At 35.6% G+C, this 19,376-nt stretch overlaps 1 protein-coding gene across 1 annotated transcript; it reads left to right on the forward strand.

The window, feature by feature from the left end:
• Positions 1 to 16,405: 16,405 nt before the first annotated feature.
• On the forward strand, positions 16,406 to 17,319 carry LOC111917947 (40S ribosomal protein S27-2). Its single transcript, XM_023913582.2, has 4 exons — positions 16,406 to 16,562; positions 16,700 to 16,801; positions 16,907 to 16,935; positions 17,039 to 17,319. The coding sequence occupies exons 1-4, from the start codon at positions 16,560 to 16,562 to the stop codon at positions 17,163 to 17,165; spliced, it is 261 nt and encodes an 86-aa protein (XP_023769350.1). The 5' UTR covers positions 16,406 to 16,559; the 3' UTR covers positions 17,166 to 17,319.
• Positions 17,320 to 19,376: the final 2,057 nt, after the last annotated feature.

The following is a 19,376-nucleotide window of genomic DNA, read 5'->3' on the forward strand; positions in this document are numbered from 1 at the left end:
TTTGTACGTTTTTAGAACATTATTACATTTTTAAGTCATTTTCCCTACCTTTTTCTTGGTGGTCGATTGACCTCCACACCACTCAAATTCTTATTACTACAAATACAGGGAATATAATACAGACTCCCTCCCACTCCCACACAATAGTATTGAAAAAGCCCACAAAAACAGTTGACAAATCCTCTATATGATTCGCTAAAAGGGAGGAAAAAATATTTTTTTTTATATATACATACTATGAATAGCTGTACACAGTGTTGTAAAACTCGCCGAGTTGGCCGATTATTCCTCCGAGTACTCGCTACTCGGCTCTTACCGATGCGAGTTACAGAATCCCGAGTACTCACCAATCGGCCCCTTATTGAACTGAGCAGTGTTGTAAAACCCAATCAACTCGGTGACTAATATGTATAATATACTTAACGATTTATCATTTAACACACAAATGTGATTATTACTACATATATATCTTAAATTTTCAGTAATTATTCACAAAGTGAGACCATTATGTGTTTTTCAGTTTTTATGTATTCACATGTATCAAATTTGTTATATATTTTAATCAACTTAAAATTTGAACTTATGATTCTGACATATATATAAGTTCTCTAAAAATATTTCTACATGAATTATCGAATCCGAGTACTCCCCGAGTACTCCTGAGTATTCGCTACTCGGTAGTCGACCGAACATGTACCGAGTAATGAGTTCTACAACCTTGGATGTACATATTCATATACGTATATTCCAAAAAAAAAGTCTAGTCGGTATAATTTAATCTTGATTTCTTTTGTAGCCATAACACCGCAATTTTCTTTAACATCAAAAGATTTTATTAAAAACAATAATAAATTGCGGGACATTAGGATAACAATAATGTAAATGAACTAAAAAAGAAAACTACATAGTGAAAACTACATAGTCCTTACATATGAAACCATGAAAACATGAATAATAAACTTGCAACACTTTGAGTTACTATGAATTTTGAAAGTCTAGTAAAAATAATACTTTTTATTTAATCAGAAATCTAGTTTAAAAAAAAATACAACAATATTATACAAAAACTACACTATTATAATATTATAGAATAAATACAATAACATTAAAGGAAAAATCATATGATAACACTCTCTATCATATAAGATTACAATGAAAATTAGTAAAATAATACTATATTTTAGGGATGAACATAGATGGGTATCCGTTTTTCTTGGCTGGAACTGAAACCGGTGGTTTTTCTACGGTTGAAACCGGAACCGGAACCGGTCTAAACGATTCTTAAAGTTTTGGAATCGGTCTCGTAACCGGTGGTTCCGGTTCCGATGTCGGGTAACCTGGTTATATTTTTTATTTTTTTGAAATACGAAGCATATGAAATTTATCCATTACAAACGATGCAAACTTAAGCATTTTAATGACAAATACTTGGTTGTTTATCATTAAACAATTACAATGACAATAAAAGTAAACCATTCGTTAAAATAGAGACATTTTTTTATGTTTTTTCATGCATTATGTGTTACGACTTTAATTTGGTATCAAGAAAAATGAATAACAAATCGCCATTATATATATTTTAATAATCATGATTACTTATGGGTTGTTTATATTATGGTTGCTATAGTCCTCTAAAGTTATTCTATGCAAAATAAATACAAACCGAAAGTGATTTGTTATGAACATATATATATATATATATATATATATATATATATATATATATATATATATATATATATATATATATGTGTGTGTGTGTGTGTGTGTGTGTGATATTAGGCCTCTATCGTTTTCTTTGTTGCCCTTGGTTGGATTTCGGTGGAGATCTATTATCACAACAAGAGGAAACAAGTCATCAGCCAATCTCCAAGAGTAGGTCCTTCGGAACGGTCAAGTCAGTCGTTGAGAGAGATAAGTATGTGTTTAAGCGTAAGCCTAGGAGAGTATGGATTCGACCCCTTTATCGTTGAAGGCATGTGGCCTTTTATAGTCGTGATTTGGGCACATATCCCGCTCGTGGAGACAAGAGTGTCAGACCCCGATCAGGATAGAGGCGCTGATTGGTAGATCGTACATTTGTCCCATGTCTAAGCTATGATTGGCTTAGCCACGATAGTGATGTGCGCACCTTCACTGGAGTTAGCAGGTGTCAGTTTATTGTCTGTTGAATTTCTCGTGCACCTTCTAGGTCGCAACAGTTCTCGTGCACCTTCTAGGTAGCAACAGTTTTCCCAGTTCTAACGTCAGCCGTCATCATTAGGGTTTTCGAATTTCACGCCCACCAACTCTCTTTATAACTTCTGCCTCTTTCGTTACTCTTTGCTCTTGTTTTCCATCTTGACTTCTTTTGTATCCTTCTTTTTCTCTGGTATGGATTCTCTAATCAGTTTTTCGCCCTTCAAGATAGGTATGGTTTTCAGCCAAAGGATGGTGCAGTGTTTCCCGGTGAGAATGCCAGTTTCATTAATCCCCTTGAGGGTAAAATTGGCATATACGTAAAGCATTTCGACATTGGGTATCATCTTCTGACATCTGACTTTTTCCGGTAGGTTCTTCGTCATCACAAGGTTGATATAAATCAATTGGTGCCTAACGGAGTGAACAAAGTGGTTGCGTTCGAGATGTTATGCCGTGCTAATGGGATTACTCCTGGTATATGTTTTTTTCTTCATTTCTTCCGTTTTGTTTGTGCTTCTTCTGGTGAAAGCTACACCTTTGTTGTTCACAAGCATAGTCATGTTATGGTGATAGAGCAAATGAATTCTCCAAATAACCAGATGAATCATTATTATTGGGTTAACAGAGATCGTATGGGCTTCATGGAGTGTCGCTCCTTTGCCATCTATGATTAATCTTTTACTCTCTATTCGGAAAAAGAGCAGATGGCCAATGGTTCTACGAAGTTTCCATGTTGTGGTCGATGAATTTCGTGAGTATGTGCTTCTCGGGTATGGTATAAGTACGTCATGGAGGCTTCGGAGGAAAATGTCGAAAATTTATGTTATGTCGAAAGTTCTGTAACCATTTTGACTCTCTTCTTCTTCATCTATTATTAATCGTGCAAGTTTGGATGTTGGTGTTGAATCCTTTAAAAGTCTGATCGTAGAGAAAGAATTTGTGGAAGATAGAAAAGAAGGGGTTCTTCCTTCTGTTAATAAACGGAAAGCGGCTTAGCAAAGTGTCATCAATTAGGATGTTGAAAGTCTTGCTTTGGTGTGATGTTTGCATTTGTGGAAGTTGGATGGGGGGGGGGGGAGTTCTCGTGTTGCAAGTGTTCAAGAAACGGTGATTGATATTCCCGATGATGGTAATATGGAGAAAAGTGTTGTTCAAGATCTTGTTGTGGGTGAAAATGTTGTTGGTAATGGACCGAATGTTGTTGTCGAAACTTCTGCACATTTGGAGGTCAGTGTTGGGGAAGGTAACGTGATGGGTGGTTCTCTTATTTTGCACTTCAATCATGTTGTTGGGTCAAAATATGTTTTATACTTTGCTTTTCTGGGCAATTATATTTTTGTGTAATATTTGATGAGCTTACAGTCTAGTTTACGGTCAGGCGGTGTTTATGGTTGAGTTTACGGCTGTAAACAGGTTTATGGCTGTAAACCCATTTACGGCCAAAGTTCAGTTAGCCCATACTCCCAAGTATAAATATAGGTGTTAGGGTGTGAGGAACAGATTGATGAACCCTAAAGATTGTACGGCCAAGAGAGAGAGGAAGAGAGAGCATATTGTGTGAGAGAATTTAGTGTAAGGAATTTCATTCAAATCATCAATAGAATCAAGATTTTTAATACTCTTCTTCTCCTTCTCTTCTATTTGATCTGACATCATCCGTTTGATTGGGATTCCGCACCATCAAACGGATCTGATTGATACACGGGCAAATTGGGGACTTACAATTGGTATCAAAGCCAAGTTGTATCAGTCAATTTTGTCAGATTTGGAGCATAATTTGATCTTATTTTCGAAATATTCTAGCATTTTTGGATAGATCTCTAAAAAATAAGGGGAGGTTTGTTCTTCGTGTTTTTCATAAAAAGGGGTTTTTGATCGAGTTTTGGAGCAAAAAAAGGCAAAAATCATTGTTTTTGGTCATAACCTGCGAGGGGGTGGCGGCCAGCAGCTAGGGTTTCCAAGGAGTTCACGGCCCAAGGTTTGCGACTCGGAGTATACGGCTCAGCAGTTTGCAGCTCGGTCTCGCACGTTTCTGGCTTCTGAGTTCTCGGCCTCGCACCTCGGACTCGCAAGCAGCAGCCTCGCAAGAACCATTTCCGGCTTCTGAGTTCTCGGCCTCGCACCTCGGACTCGCAAGCAGCAGCCTCGCAAGAACCAGCCTCGCTTCGCACATATAAAAAATTGTGAAGCGCGTTTGGAGGTGCCGGGTTTCGAACCCGCGAACTACAGCTCAACAATCCAGCGCCTTATCCAACTCGGCTACCTGATCACTTGTTCCTTTCCTTCGAAATTTAAACTATAACCCATCTTTCTTGCAGCAAGTTTTCCTATTTTGACACTTTTAACCCAAAATTCAATTTCTTTTTAATTTTAAATACCTTTTTCATCCAAAATTAAAAAATAAAAATTAAAAATTATATAAAAAAATTAAAAAATAATAATAATAAATAAATAAAAATAAATTAAATTAAAAGTAATAAAAAAATTATATTTTAATTATTGACTTTTATTTTTTAACTTTTGACCTTAAATTTTGACTTTGACTTGCAAGTTTGATCTTTGACTTTAAACTTTGACTTTTTCGTTTAACTTTTAAATTTTCAAATTTAGCTTTTCGGTTTGACTTTCAAGTTTGACTTTTTCAAGTTTGACTTTTGAGTGTGATTTTTTAAATTTGACTTTTAAGTTTTATTTTAGCTTCTAGTTGTGCTTTTTAATTGATTTTAAGGTCTACGAGGGAGTTGAAAACATGAAAGAGAGTCGTCAGGATATGTTAAGACAAAATTTCAACATTTTCGAATATATCCCTGGAGAAACCCTCGAAACTCAGTTGCAGCGATTTACTACACTTACTACTGAGATGAATATAGTTGTGATCTTCTTGTCTAAGTTTGAGATAAACAAAAAGTTACTGAACTCACTTCCGAAATTGTGGGATATGAATGTGGCTATCATCAAGAAGACAAAAGATCTCAATCAGCTTAGTCTTGCTGAAGTAATTGAAGAACTTGATGCTTTGAAGTGTAGAGAAACAATAAGTTCTGAAAACATTTCGGTCACTGAAGTTACATGTACTCCAGCTTGTGAAGCTACGATTAAATTTCTTCGGGAACAAATTGATTTATTTAAAAGAGAAGTTAAGGACCTGAGATATGAATGATATCAACTCAGGAAAGGACAGAAACCCCTGAAGGCTGAATTAGAAACAAAAACAAAGGATTTTAGGAAACTTCGGGAAGAGTATAGCAACAAGTGTGAAAATTATGACTATATTAAGAGATAACTTGTTGCTGTAACTGAAGAACTTGACGCTTTAAAAATTAAGTGTGAAAAAATAGACGTTAGTTTTAAAAATTATACTGCGTCAATTCAGACAGTCGAGTCCTTATTTGAAACCCAATTAAGATTTAACAATAATCAAAACAAGGGTCTAGGGTATGATAGTGTTCCTCCTCCTTTCAATCATAACTACATATCCATCCCTATGACACAGGAAGAAATTGCCAGGGAGGCACATCTTCAATATGGCAAACGAGTTGGATTTATGTCAGGAGGAGTTATTTGTAACGCCCGTAGATCAGGGCTAGTCAATTTAAAGACGATAAGCGTCAAAAATGAGTTTCTGATAGAAGATTATTTAGAATGAATAATCTTAACTAGGTTATAGTATATGTTACAAGGATTCTGTACATATAAAGAACGCCAAAATCTGAGTTATAACGAAGAAGTTATAACCTGTCGAAGTTTCGCGACAGAACCGGCACGACGCCGAGTGACGTAAAATATGAATTTAAGTTAGAGCGATATTTAACCTTAGCGATCTAAACGAAAGTCGTAGATTTCGTTAAACCGAGAGCGTGCATAAAAGGAACGCCCAAATCTGACTTCGTATGAAGAAGTTATGATTTTCTGAAGTTTCGACGTGGCAGTATGCAGCCCGAATACTCGATTTGGGATCGAGCGGTTTTTAGCCGAAACAATCTAAATGAGAATCGAAGATCTCGTTGTTAGTAGCGAAACGATGAAAAGTTAGGCGAGAACGGACGTCAAACGAAGAAGTTATGAATTTATAACGAAGTTTTTCTGTCCTAGCCTTCTAAAAATAAATAATAGAAATAAAAGTCAAAATTAGCCGACGGAGTCTAAATGAAAGTTGTAGAGTATGGTCTGACCTTCGCGTGGATATAAAGAACGTCGAAAACGGAGCTCGTATGCGAAAGTTACGCAATTTAGAAGTTCGACGAGTCAATTACGCCCCGCGTAATTGAGTACGCCCCGCGTACTCAGTCGGATGCAACTTGTTTGACCAATACTCGAGTGCCACAGATCGACGCATGCAGTGACGTCAAAGTACGCCCCGCGTAACCGAGTACGCCCTGCGTAATTTGAGATTACGCCCCGCGTAATCCCAGACCCTCAGCCTATAAATAGAACTCGAAATCAGCCATTTTCTTTTGTTCAAACTCTTCCCTCTCCTAAGTTTTGCCTCGATTTGCGTGCCAATCATATCCCAAAGCCCCGGTATTATTCCCGAGCCCCGAAGTGAGATCCGAAGCCCCGAGAATCCCGAAGAGCGTTATTCCCGAGCCGAAGCCCTGCCCGCGAGGAGCCCGGTTTTTGTGAAGATCTTCCAGATCTGCGGAGAGGCGCTACATCTACAAGCCGTAGTGCTGTCGGATCATCTTCTGATCAGGTGAGTGTATAGTCACTTTCATCTTACACATAAATATGAAGTATTTTATAAAATACGTGTTATGTGTATATTTATATATATTGTTGTTTATATGCGCGAGTGCATAGTTACTTTCTTCTAATACATAAATATAAAGTATTAGCTATGAAATACGTGATATGTGTTAGATATTAATTATCTATTTGAGGTGGATTGGAATTGATGTTTTTGTACGGGTGTTAAATGATTTAAATTGTGTTCGTATTTATATCTACGAAAATGTTGGGTAGAACATGGGTAGATGGAATAGTTGGTGACGATGCGACTTCGTGCCTATTGTGTAAGCCCTGGTGACTATGAGACGTAGTGCCAATTGTATGAACCCAGGTGACTATGAGACGTAGTGCCTATTGTGTAAGCCCTGGTGACTATGAGACGTAGTGCCAATTGTATGAACCCAGGTGACTATGAGACGTAGTGCCTATTGTGTAAGACCTGGTGACTATGAGACGTAGTACCAATTGTATGAACCCTGGTGACTATGCGACGTAGTGCCTATTGTATAAACCGTGGTAGCAAATGGACTGTATGTCAGTTCCTTAGGTAAACCCTTAGGAATGAATGAAGAAAGTATAATCGATTCTTAGGGTAAAACCTTAAAGAAGATAACGGGGATGGGTATTTGGGTTGATTGTTGATAATTGAATATAATAAATGTATTATTGTGGGTTGAAAACCCTATATGCTCACCAGGCTCCCAAGCCTGACCCACTCAGTTTTCTTTGTATCACAGGTATCAATACGAAGACATAATTCACTGAGAGAATAAAGGAGATGTAAATTATTAGTGTAAATAAATGTAAGTTCTGTTTATGCTTATGTTCCTGTATTGACGATGACATCCCAAACGTTTTAAAATGAATAAAATACGTTTCTTCGAAAATGTTTTAATAACGTATTTATCATGTTTTTCTGGGGACAAATTCCGCAACACTTTTATTAAAGAAGTACTCTGATTTTTATTAAGCATAAACAAAGTCGGTCTTTTCTGGCCGTAAAATTGGGGATGTCACATTATTAATGTTGAAAATTCTAATGCTTCTACTTTATGTGCAGGTAAAGTAGCAGAAGATGAGAACAAGGAGAAAGCCAATGAACAAACCAACATCTCCTTGAGCTCTGAATCTGTTGCTTCGAACTCAGCTGCTTCTAATCAATCTGCTGTTGAGAAATACAGGCCTCCAATTCCAGCACAACAGAGTGCTTGTTGCAAGTGTGCATGTGGGAACAATAAGAGTCAAGGTAAGGATACGCCACCAGGGGCAGGAAGAAATAACTTCAAAGTAAAGAAAAAGACTTGTTTTCACTGTGGAACACCTGGACACATTGCCATAAATTCTCCTAATCGCGCATACGTTCCCTACTATGCACAAGGTTGGCAGAACGCACCAAGACGGAGATTTTTCAAAAGAAACCCATCAAGGTTACGTTCAGACTATGCCGACTGGAATGCCATGAAGGCCAAGAATTTAACTCCCAAGGCCAAGCATCCAACTCCCAGGAACAAGAAGGGAATGCTCCCAGAAGTCTAGTCCACGAGATGCTCCTGTAAAGCCAAGACCAGTTAGGTCAAAGTCATCTCGGCAGCCGACTTCATGTTCCAAATCAAGTACTAAGCCACCCATCCGATCAAAAAGGAAATGGGTTAAACCCGACTACAGATGGGTTCTAAAGGTTCACTCTCCCAAATCTCCTAATGCATCTAACGTTTCTACATCTTTTGTTTGTGATAAGCAGGATATGTCATGGGAGAGAGTATCGTGTGTTGATAACAAAGGTCGACCCAGTTTCAAAATGGACTGGGTTCCAAAGACCAACTGATTCCGCTCTGTGTCGGAGCAGCTATGGAGGCATATCATCAGACTTCGGTTTGTTGGTGGTGGCTGCTCCTGGCATATGATTGGGGACATCTCTCAACTATACAACACTCAGAACATTGCTTGAGAGTATTATTGGAATAGTGTCTAAGGCTGCAACTATATTAGGCAAGTATTTGACCCGGTTGTGCATGGTCCTTTTGGGTTGCCTTCACCATAGCAACTTGATAGGATGATTTATTAAGAGAGAATAAATATTATTAATATATTATGAGAATAATATAAAGAATAATAATATTGTTATTTGATTAATATAAGTCATAGAATTAATTGGAATTAATTTGGTGACTTAAAGAGATTAATTAAATTAGAGGGTATAAACTGTCAATTGTTTGATAGTTAAACTTTAGACTGTAAATCCATATAGATAGGGATTGGACAGATTCTAGAAGCTAGGGATAGCTTCAAATCGTCCAAATGGTTATCTAAGGAATGGATTTGGATAGCTTTAAGAGAAGATTATCCAATTAGGGTTTAGGTTGTAACCCTTAAGGAGTATACAAGTATAAATAGACCCTATGGCATAAGGAAATCGACACTTCATCTAAAGTATAGAAACCCTGGCCGATTTCCTCCCCTCTCCTCTCTCCCAAATCATCCTCCTTGCTATTTGATGTTTGTAAGCCATTAGAGGAGTGACAATTGTGACTCTAGAAGCTCCAAGACAACAAGATCAAACAAGGGATTCAAAGGTATGATTCTAGATATGTTTTAACAATGTTCTTATTCCTAAATAGTCATTAGAATTCTTGGATTCAAAGCATGTTTAATTAGAAAGCCTAGACCAAGCATTAGGGTTTTGCATGCGCACATAGGAAAGTTCTTATGCCTAAAACCCATCAAGTATGTGTCCTTTTGCGGGAAAGGAAGAAAAGAAGAGATCACTCATGGGGTTAGTGCTTAATGACATAAAGAATTTTCGGATCTGTTCTGAGATTACGCATGCTGTTCTCAGACCTTCTGGATGCAAATTCAATTGGTGACTTACAGTTTGAGTTTTCTTCTCTATACTCCTGAGATTTTCTTAAGCTGATTCACTTTAAAGACTAATTTTTGTTTTAGGATAGTTTAAATTTGCGCACTTACTTTCGTTTCTCTCCTATGCACAAAACAAAAATTATAAAATTTTAATTTAAAAAAAATCCAAAAACATTAGAAAATCAGAAAATCAAAAATATGGTGTAAATGGAATGTGCTTGAGGGAGATGTTTTGGGAAATGAAATTACCAAGTGATAACGGGCAATTTGAATCGGCGTAACGTACCTAAGTTGAATCGTCTACGTTATGTGTTCGATGCGCTGGTAGGCACGAAAGATTTTAAATGGACTTAACTAGGGAAAGTTGAACCTAACGAATTTAAGGACTTGACAAACTTTGACCTAGTTAGATTCGTTTAACCTGACTTCACAACGCTCGGATATGTTGAGCAGGGAGATATACATGGGAATCTATCGGTCACATTAAATAACCCGTATCTAGAACTGTGGATTCACTTTTCCTCGATGTGCGAATTCTGTCCTTAATTCCGGTTGGATGGGGCGACTGGTAAATTCCGATGAATTTGGTCTGTAGAAAATCGTTTTCTTTCTTTCTGTATGTTAGTCATATGTTGTCTCCTTTGCGTGACTTCCAATCTGACCTGGTACACAACATATGCAACCTTTTACTTCTCAACCCCTCTAAAACAATAAGTAATAGAATTCTGAATCTATCCTCTCTCTGAATGGTTGTCTGCTCACCCGATGTAAGGAGTACTCTGGAAGTTCTTGATGGTTGGGGCATGTCAGAAAGTGGGAAACACGTTCTAGGACACTTTAAATTGAACATATACATATTGTCTGTAGATCTCACTGCTCGATTTAGGTGGACAAAAATATCCCTGATTGTAGTCAGTTAAATGGTCATAAGAAAAACTTATTTAATAATTAGGGTCAATCATGATAATAAAGTTACAATTAGATATATGCATGTATCATGTCATTGGTAAATTGTCCAAAATTGTCAAAAAAAATTCGTGTTTAAGTGGACCACAATACTGGCGATCGATCAGACGAAGATGTGAAGATAAGGGTACCGACAAGTGGAATAAGGTTGTCCAACAACTTTGATCCCAAATCACTCTTAAAGTTAGATATCATTTTATTTTTGTTAAGTTTGTTCATAGTGTTCTTCTAATTTAAATATTAGGGGAGAATTAAAAATTTTAAAAACCAAACAAAAATTCAGAAAATTAAAAAGAAGGTTTTATTTCTTGTTCAGAAAAATAAAAAAAAATCCAAAAATATTTTTGTTTGTGTTTTAATTTGTTCTAAATTTTCGTTTAGTTTAGTTTTGTCTTGAAAAGTGATTTCAGGTGAAGATGAAATTCTTGGAGTTTGTGTCGAAGATTTCTGAGCCAAAAGCTTCGTCCGTGAGCATCGAAGATTTCTCATTCGAAGGAGCAAGAAATGAATATTATTCTTTCAAATTCAATATTTCAACCCCATAAGCAAGGTGAAGCTGAAATTGAAGATTATGTGACGGATTGCGTTGAAGCCTCCTCAATCAGTCTGCTGCTATCTTAAACCTGCTGAAGTGATCCAGAAGATTTGTTCTCTCTGATGTTCTCTCCGAAGATTCTCAAGCTGAAAGCGCTATCTTTCAAGAATCAGTACGTCAAGCCTCCTCACCCAATGTGCGTTAAGAGTCAAATCTTGAAGAAAAGTTCAAGTGCTCAAGATGAAGTCATTCATTGAAGATTCATCAAGTTCATCTTGAAGTTGTGAAGAATTTGAAGATAAATGTTGAAGCCAATCTCCCAATGAAGATTAAAAAGAAGAGACAACTACTTTTTAGGGGGAGCTTGTTGGGTCAATTAAGAAAAGAAAGCTATAAACCAAGGGGGAGATTGTTGGGTCAAAATATGGTTTATACTTTGCTTTTCTGGGCAATTATATTTTTGTGTAATATTTGATGAGCTTACAGTCTAGTTTACGGTCAGGTGGTGTTTACGGCCGTAAACAGGTTTACGGCTGTAAACCCATTTACGGCCCAAGTTCAGTTAGCCCATACTCCCAAGTATAAATATAGGTGTTAGGGTGTGAGGAACATATTGATGAACCCTATAGATTGTACGACCCAGAGAGAGAGGAAGAGAGAGCATATTGTGTGAGAGAATCTAGTGTAAGGAATTTCATTCAAATCATCAATACAATCAAGATTCTTAATGTTCTTCTTCTCCTTCTCTTCTATTTGATTTGACATCATCCGTTTGATTGACATTCCGCACCATCAAACAGATATGATTGATACACGGGCAAATTAGGGACTTACACATGTGGAGTCTCCTGCTGTTGGTGATGGTGTTTTACAGGGTTCAAGTGGTGTGGGATTTTGTCCACATTGGTCTTTGAAGGATGAGTCTCATTTGTATGTGTTTGAGATTGTTGTTGACTTTTCTCGAAATGCTTTTCCTCCTGGTATGCAAATGGCAATCTGAGATGGGAAATTATTCTTTGTCTGACCTTGCTGGATCTTTTTGTTTTGCTTCAACTTAGAGTGCTTGTTTCTTTGCTGAGGTTGCAAACCGTTTTGATCGGTTTCTTGTTGTTGATGAGGATCTTGTCCGTTTGATAAAGGAAAATAATGATCTTCGTTCCGAAAATGCTATATTACAAGGTAAAGTTTCCAGGGCTGAGGGTAATGTGATGTAGTTAAGTGGTGTTACTGCAAAGAAGAAGGAGTTGGAGGGGAAATTTGTGAGTCTTGAATGCGACAAGCTTGCTTTGGCAACTACAGTGAGTCAATTGAAGCATGAGAATAAAGGGTTAACCATCCAACTATAAAGTCTTGAAAGGGATTTGGTTGATAAGGAATGGGTTGTAGTGGAGAAATTTATGGCTTGGGGGGGGGGGTGAAGCGTGATATTGAATGGGTAATGAGAGAGGGTCTATTCAGGGTAATTGACTGAGTTTTGGAAAGTCCTAAGTTTGGTTATGATGTTAATAAATTTTGTGATGCTTTTTTGACTGCTGGGAAAGTGTTGGGAATACATGGAACGAAGGAACTTGTTAGTGATGATGGTAGACTAAAAGATGTATTAGAGGATGATATGGACCATGAGGTGGCAGCTGATGAATCTTTAGATGCTTTTGCTTCATTGGATTGCTTTTTTGTTTTTGGGTTGGAAAAATTAAATGTGGAAGGGTTAAAACGGATGGTGCATGTGCTTAGTGGTGTTGGACCTTCTTAAGGGCATGGGTTTGTTAGGTTATTTTGGCTTTTGAATGTAATTTTTTTGTGTTTGTAGGCTGGTTTAGCCATTTGGACATGCTTCATATTTTTTATGCTTGCATTTCTTGTGGTCTTTGCTATATGATTTTAGGTTGCCATTTTTATGATTGATCTCTTCTTAACCTTGACTATGTTTCTAATGTCGCTTATAATTGGTGAATGGGTCAAGTTGTTGCTATTCGACTCTGAATGGGTCGAGATACAAGCCTTGTGGTCTAAATGTTCTGGCATGGTCAAGTCCTTTGTTGTTAGGTCTTGTATTGTGTCAAAGTCAGGGGTTTTTGGGTCATTTGTTGCTTCGCAAAGTAAAGGTCAAGACATTGGCCTCTAGACTGGTCAAAGTTAGGGGTTTTGGAACCGTTTTCCGTTTCAAAAAAGTAAAGGTCGAGGCATTGGCCTCTAGACTCCAGGCAGGTCAAATTCAGGGACTTTGAAACCGTTTGTCGTTTCGAAAAGTAAAGGTCGATGTATTGGCCTCTAAACTATAGGCTGGTCAAAGCCAGGGGCTTTGGAAACGTTTGCCGTTTCAAAAAGTAAAGGCCGAGGCATTGGCTTATAGACTCTAGGCAGGTCAAAGCCATGGGCTTTGGAATCGTTTGCCATTTCAAAAAGTAAAGGTAAAAGCATTGGCCTCTAGACTTTAGGCAGGTTAAAGTCAGGGACTTTGGAACTGTTTTTCGTTTCGACAAATAAAGGTCAAGGCGTTGACCTCTAGACTCTAGGCAGGTCGATGCCTCGACCGCATGTAATGATAAACGAAAAACGATTATAATAATATAATTTTTTTCTTAGACAGAGAAAATCAAATAAAATTACAATATGATAATATAATAAGATTAAACAAAATAAAATAATTACACTAAGATTACCTTAAAATAATAAAATTGAATATAATAAAAACATAAAGATAATTAATTTTAGAAAAACTTTTGATTTTGATCGAAACAAGCCGTTGTCTTTTGTTTGAAAAAAAACACTATAACTGGTTGACCGGGGAGAAAGACTATTTTATAAAAGTTTACCAAAAAAATAGATATTGACTTTTATATAAGGGGTTTTGACACTGTATAACAACGAAGTTTGACCAATTTACACATTTAGTCACTAGAGGGTTTTTTTTTTGTTTGTGCGCATAATAGATCCTTAAAGTTGAATTTTACCTGTTAAATAGGGGTTTGACCCCCAAACCAATGTTTTAAAAATCGGTATAAACCGGCCGGTCGAACTGGTTAGATCGGGAACCGGGAGAGGAAGCGGTTCAGCTATCATCGGTTTTACATTGGTTTCCGAACCTGATTGAACCGACTGGTTTTTAGAAAAAACCGGTTGAACTGGTCAAAATAAACCGGTTAAACCGAATAAAAACATATGAAAAAAACCATTTACATAATAAACTTTTGTGATTTTTTTCAAATGTATTTAGTTTTCTCTAAATAAAAACATATGGTAAATGTTATATATTTTTTTGATGTGTTTGTATTCATCAAAAACTATATTTTGTTTCGGTATTATACTTTATTTTCTTTTTGACGTATATGGATTGATGTAAAACACTAAAACTTATGATTATGTGTTATTTTAATGTATTTGGATTCATCTATAGCTTATTTTTATGTGTATTTTTAATGTTTGATCTTGTAAACATCAAATTCATAATTTTTATATGTATGCATGTGTAGGAAAATAGAAAAAAATGAAAAATATAGAAACCGGTTCACCCGACGGTCGAACCGGTTGAACCGGGAACCGGTCATCATACCGGTCCAACTAAAAAATCGGTTTTTAAAACATTGCCCCAAATTAACAAGTTTCCAGGTTAATAGCACCCTACGTGACAAATTATTTCACCCTCTATAATCCCTATTCTAATAAAAGAATAATTTTATTCTCCTATTGACAAGTGTCATAGTATTATAACTCCTCATTAATATTAATTGACAACTATCATGCCACTTGTCAACATATTAATTATCTATTTCAAATTTCAAATTTAAAATCTCTCACTCTAATTAAATTAAATTAATAATTGATTCTCTATTTTAAATTTCAAATTTCAAATTTCAAATTTTTTCACTCTAATTATATTAAATTAATAACCTTAAATTAAAAAATAAAATTAATACAAATTATAAGGTAATATAACTTTACGTATTTATTTAAATCAACGATTAAAATTTTATATAACTAAAAAAATACCCCTTAAGTAATAGTTATTTAAATTATTGATTAATAATTTTGATTTTTCAATATACACGTTTAATTAATTTTATAACCGTGATTCTCACGGGTTATAAACTAGTAAATAAATAAAAGGCCCATCCCAAGTCCCCTCCAAGTAGATCAGTATCATAAAGATAACTTTTATCTAATTGTTTCTCGCCATTAAACATCACCCGCTCTTTGGTTTTTGTTGGTAGTGCTAGAATTGTGTGTGTGTGTGTGTCTAAAGATGTTCATGGTTGGATTCTTGATGATGTGTGTACGACAATGAGTCTCTCACAAAAAATATGATAGGAGAGAGAATCTAATACACACGGAGGGCAGACAGAAAGCTGGTGGCGGACATTCATGAACCTCTCTTTGTAACTATGATTATGTAGGCATTCCTCTTATGCAATAGATAAAGAGATATATACATAAAAGGTCTGAGAGAGAGAGAGAGATAGATAGATAGAGAGAGAGAGAGACGGTGGCGGTGAAATCAACAAGTTGAGGTGGTGGAGGTGTTCGAGTTGATGGTGTTCGTATTGCTTCATAGATCGAGCAATGACATATCTAACACAAAACCCTAAAATGTGGGCTGTAAGTCGATAGAAATTAAAAGAGAGAGAGAGAGAGAGAGAGAGAGAGAGAGAGAGAGAGAGAGAGAGAGAGAGAGAGAGAGAGAGAGAGAGAGAGAGAGAGAGAGAGAGAGAGAGAGAGAGCATAAGTTGTTGAAGGTGATATGGGTGTCTTTTGAATCTCAAAGGAAATGGGCGTCCATGGTAATCTATGTTTAATCCCACAATATAAGGCTTCTTATGAATTGAACTTATAAACAATAAACTAACATTTGACAATTGTCACCGGAGGGAGATGAAAGTATATGTGACCTTCATAATTTTTAATGTGTTTTAAATTAAAATGCCACATCGATAAATTTATCGGTTCTTCCGGTATTAAGAACGTACAAAAAAAACTTGAACGGCTAAATATTTAAATTAACTAACCTTCGTTGTGTTAAGGTATTAAAAACCAAGTTTCATAGAATAGAATTTGAAATTTAGATCATAGATATTTAAAAGCTATTAGTGGGCCGGTTTGGGTTTGAATGCTTTAGGCTCCCAAATCTCAGTCCAGTCCATGATTGGGAAATTGCCCTAAGAGGTGAAATCAAACTGGTATATATTATACATTCATACTGCGCCTCTTCGACGCAATCGTTTAGGTTTTTGGTGCGCAGCTCATTTCTTCGATAGCCAAAACGTCTTGATCGATATATAAATCTCGAAACAAGATGGTACGATCTTTGTTTGATGCTTAAATCATTTTATTTGGTAGCTGGATGCAAAATGTATAGTCGGTTATTTGTATTCACGTGTTAGTGTTAGTGGAATGATATGATAGATTGGATTGTATTGTATTGAAAATTTACAGGTTTTGCCAAACGATGTTGATCTGCTTAACCCCCCAGCAGAGTTGGAGAAGAGGAAGCATAAGCTGAAACGACTTGTTCAATCGCCAAACTCTTTCTTCATGGTATACTTAGTTTAGCTTCAATATTTTTTATTGTTTTGGTTTTTCCTATACCCTAAATCTTATGGAAGTTTGGTATAATCTGGTTTAATTAATGGGCTTTTGCAGGATGTCAAGTGCCAGGGTTGTTTCAACATGTGAGTTTTGATGTGAATTTATTAAGTTTTAGTTTATGATGTCGTGACGTTTTGATATAAAATGATGATGATGATGATGATGTCTGTGTGTTTAAACAAACAGAACAACTGTATTTAGCCATTCTCAAACGGTGGTGGTATGTGGCAACTGTCAGACGGTGTTATGCCAGCCGACCGGTGGTCGTGCAAGACTCACTGAAGGATGCTCTTTTAGAAGAAAGGGAGACTGACTCATCATTTTGCTTGCTTTTATGATAATCAGAAGCTGCTTCGGTGCTATTGCTCTGCTTACAAGGTTATAAGATGAGTTGTATCGTAATGGTTTTGAATTTTGGATTTTTGGATGCTACTCTATCTTTTCTGAATACATGATTTGTTGTTTGATTTTGCTTCCCACACCAAGTTCATTTGAATCTATCTTTACAACATATTTAGCTATTGGATTTTGGATTCGACTCTTATCTTTTTTGAATGCATGATTTGTTGTTCGATTGCTTCATACCAAGTTGTATCAGTTCGTCGTTTTTGAAACATCTGTATTAACATAGCCTGTGTCGTGTCTTCTATAACCCGAATATAATATTATATGCTTCATTCACTTTCAAGAAAGCTAGCTGTATGATAGTGAATTAGTGACGAGCATTGGTGGTTAGGTTGTCAACTAATATGAAGTCTACAACTTCACTTTTCGTTTCAATCTATTAAAAACCTTTTTGTTGTTTGATTGCTTCATACCAAGCAAGTTCTATCAGTTTACTGGTACCTTAAACCCATCTCTCATGGGAATATTTAATTTGCTCTAAAATTACAATGCAAAAGTATGCCTTGCTGCAGCTACTTAACGAGATTCTATCTATCAGGAGCGACTTAGGATTTGTTCTCCAAATTAAGTCGAGAATGGATGGCATCAGACAATATGGATTGTTTTGTTAAAATTGATTTTATGATATGAAACATCAATTGATTTAAACCTCAGATTTGTTTGTTTTTTTTACGAGCACCCTAGGAAAATTGTTTCTTAATAAAAAAAAGATGTACTTTTTAAATATAGATTTTTTAACAAATTATTTCATTGGATGTAGCTTAACAAGAAACGATTTCAACTTACTTATGATTCAAACATATTTGAAGAAAATGAGTGTATTGGATCCAAGGATGCTTTATGATTAAAGAGACACATGAGTATGAGCTTTATCATGGGGTTTGCTTTTTGGTCATTGTGGTGATTTAATCACCAAATATATTAATATATTTTAGTGTAATGGATTTAACAAGTGTTTCAAGAATAGTGTTTAGTTATAATACAAGTTAGGAGGTGTGATAGTGCACACTTGTATTTACTAAATATTGTTAGTACCGAACCCTCATCTACTTGTATTTACTAAATACTTTTTTAGAACAGTACGACGACTAATTTGTTATTCTTTAAAGATGCAAATACAAGGTATAATTTGTATTTTCTGAAAGTTGAAAACTGTTCTCGTTTTTATCCGTTGTATGGATAAGTCCGGGAAACACAACGACTTCGTTGAAACAAAGAATACGGAAATTGATTTCTTCTTCATTCTCTCTCAAAATTGATTCTGTGTTTTGTGCCTAAAATCAGAATCGTTCTTCAGGAATTATCCTAGTTTGGATTTCGTGATACCCAAGGCAATTAGGGTCGAAATATCAAACAAAAAAAGTGTATAACACGATTCCTGTTTGTGATCTAGATTTCCTATAACCCAAATTTTCGAAATTCCCCAATACTATAGGGCTTATATATATATATATATATATATATATATATATATATATATATATATATATATATATATATATATATATATATATATATATATATATATATATATATATTTCCCTTTCTTCTTTGTGCAGATTCTTCGTTGTTTATATATATATATATATATATATATATATATATATATATATATATATATATATATATATATATATATATATATATATATATATATATATATATATATATATATATATATATTTCCCTTTCTTCTTTGTGCAGATTCTTCGTTGTTTAATTTTCTTTTCCCCGGCTTAAAAATTTTCTTACACAAAACCAAGTTGATAGGTGTTAGTGTGAATTTTAACGAAGTGGAACATTTAGGAGGTATTATTTTTCTTACGGTTGCCATCCACATACCTAAGATAGTTGGAAAGAAATGGCCGATAAATTCACGGATAGATTTTCCAGTTGGAAAGTAAAGTTTCTCTTGGTAGGTCTATAAGTTGTTTCGCCGAAGAGACCATGTATTTTATGTTTGCTTCTAAATCTTATCTCTATTTATCACTTTAATTACTTAAAACCACACATTGCAATAAATCACGCAAATCGGTCCATTGTTCTAACTATATGAAAATGAGTTTTGAAAGGAATCTCTCCCCCAAAACCACATTTTTTCGTCATTTTTCAAATAAAA

This window comes from Lactuca sativa, chromosome 5 (assembly GCF_002870075.4).
Source record: "Lactuca sativa cultivar Salinas chromosome 5, Lsat_Salinas_v11, whole genome shotgun sequence".
In the NCBI taxonomy this organism is placed as follows: domain Eukaryota; kingdom Viridiplantae; phylum Streptophyta; class Magnoliopsida; order Asterales; family Asteraceae; genus Lactuca; species Lactuca sativa.

Excerpts from the sequence above, each read along its gene's own strand:
- LOC111917947 (XM_023913582.2), top strand. Across the intron at positions 16,802-16,906 it reads CGCCAAACTCTTTCTTCATG|GATGTCAAGTGCCAGGGTTG; the intron begins GTATACTTAGTT and ends GGGCTTTTGCAG. Across the intron at positions 16,936-17,038 it reads TGCCAGGGTTGTTTCAACAT|AACAACTGTATTTAGCCATT; the intron begins GTGAGTTTTGAT and ends TTAAACAAACAG.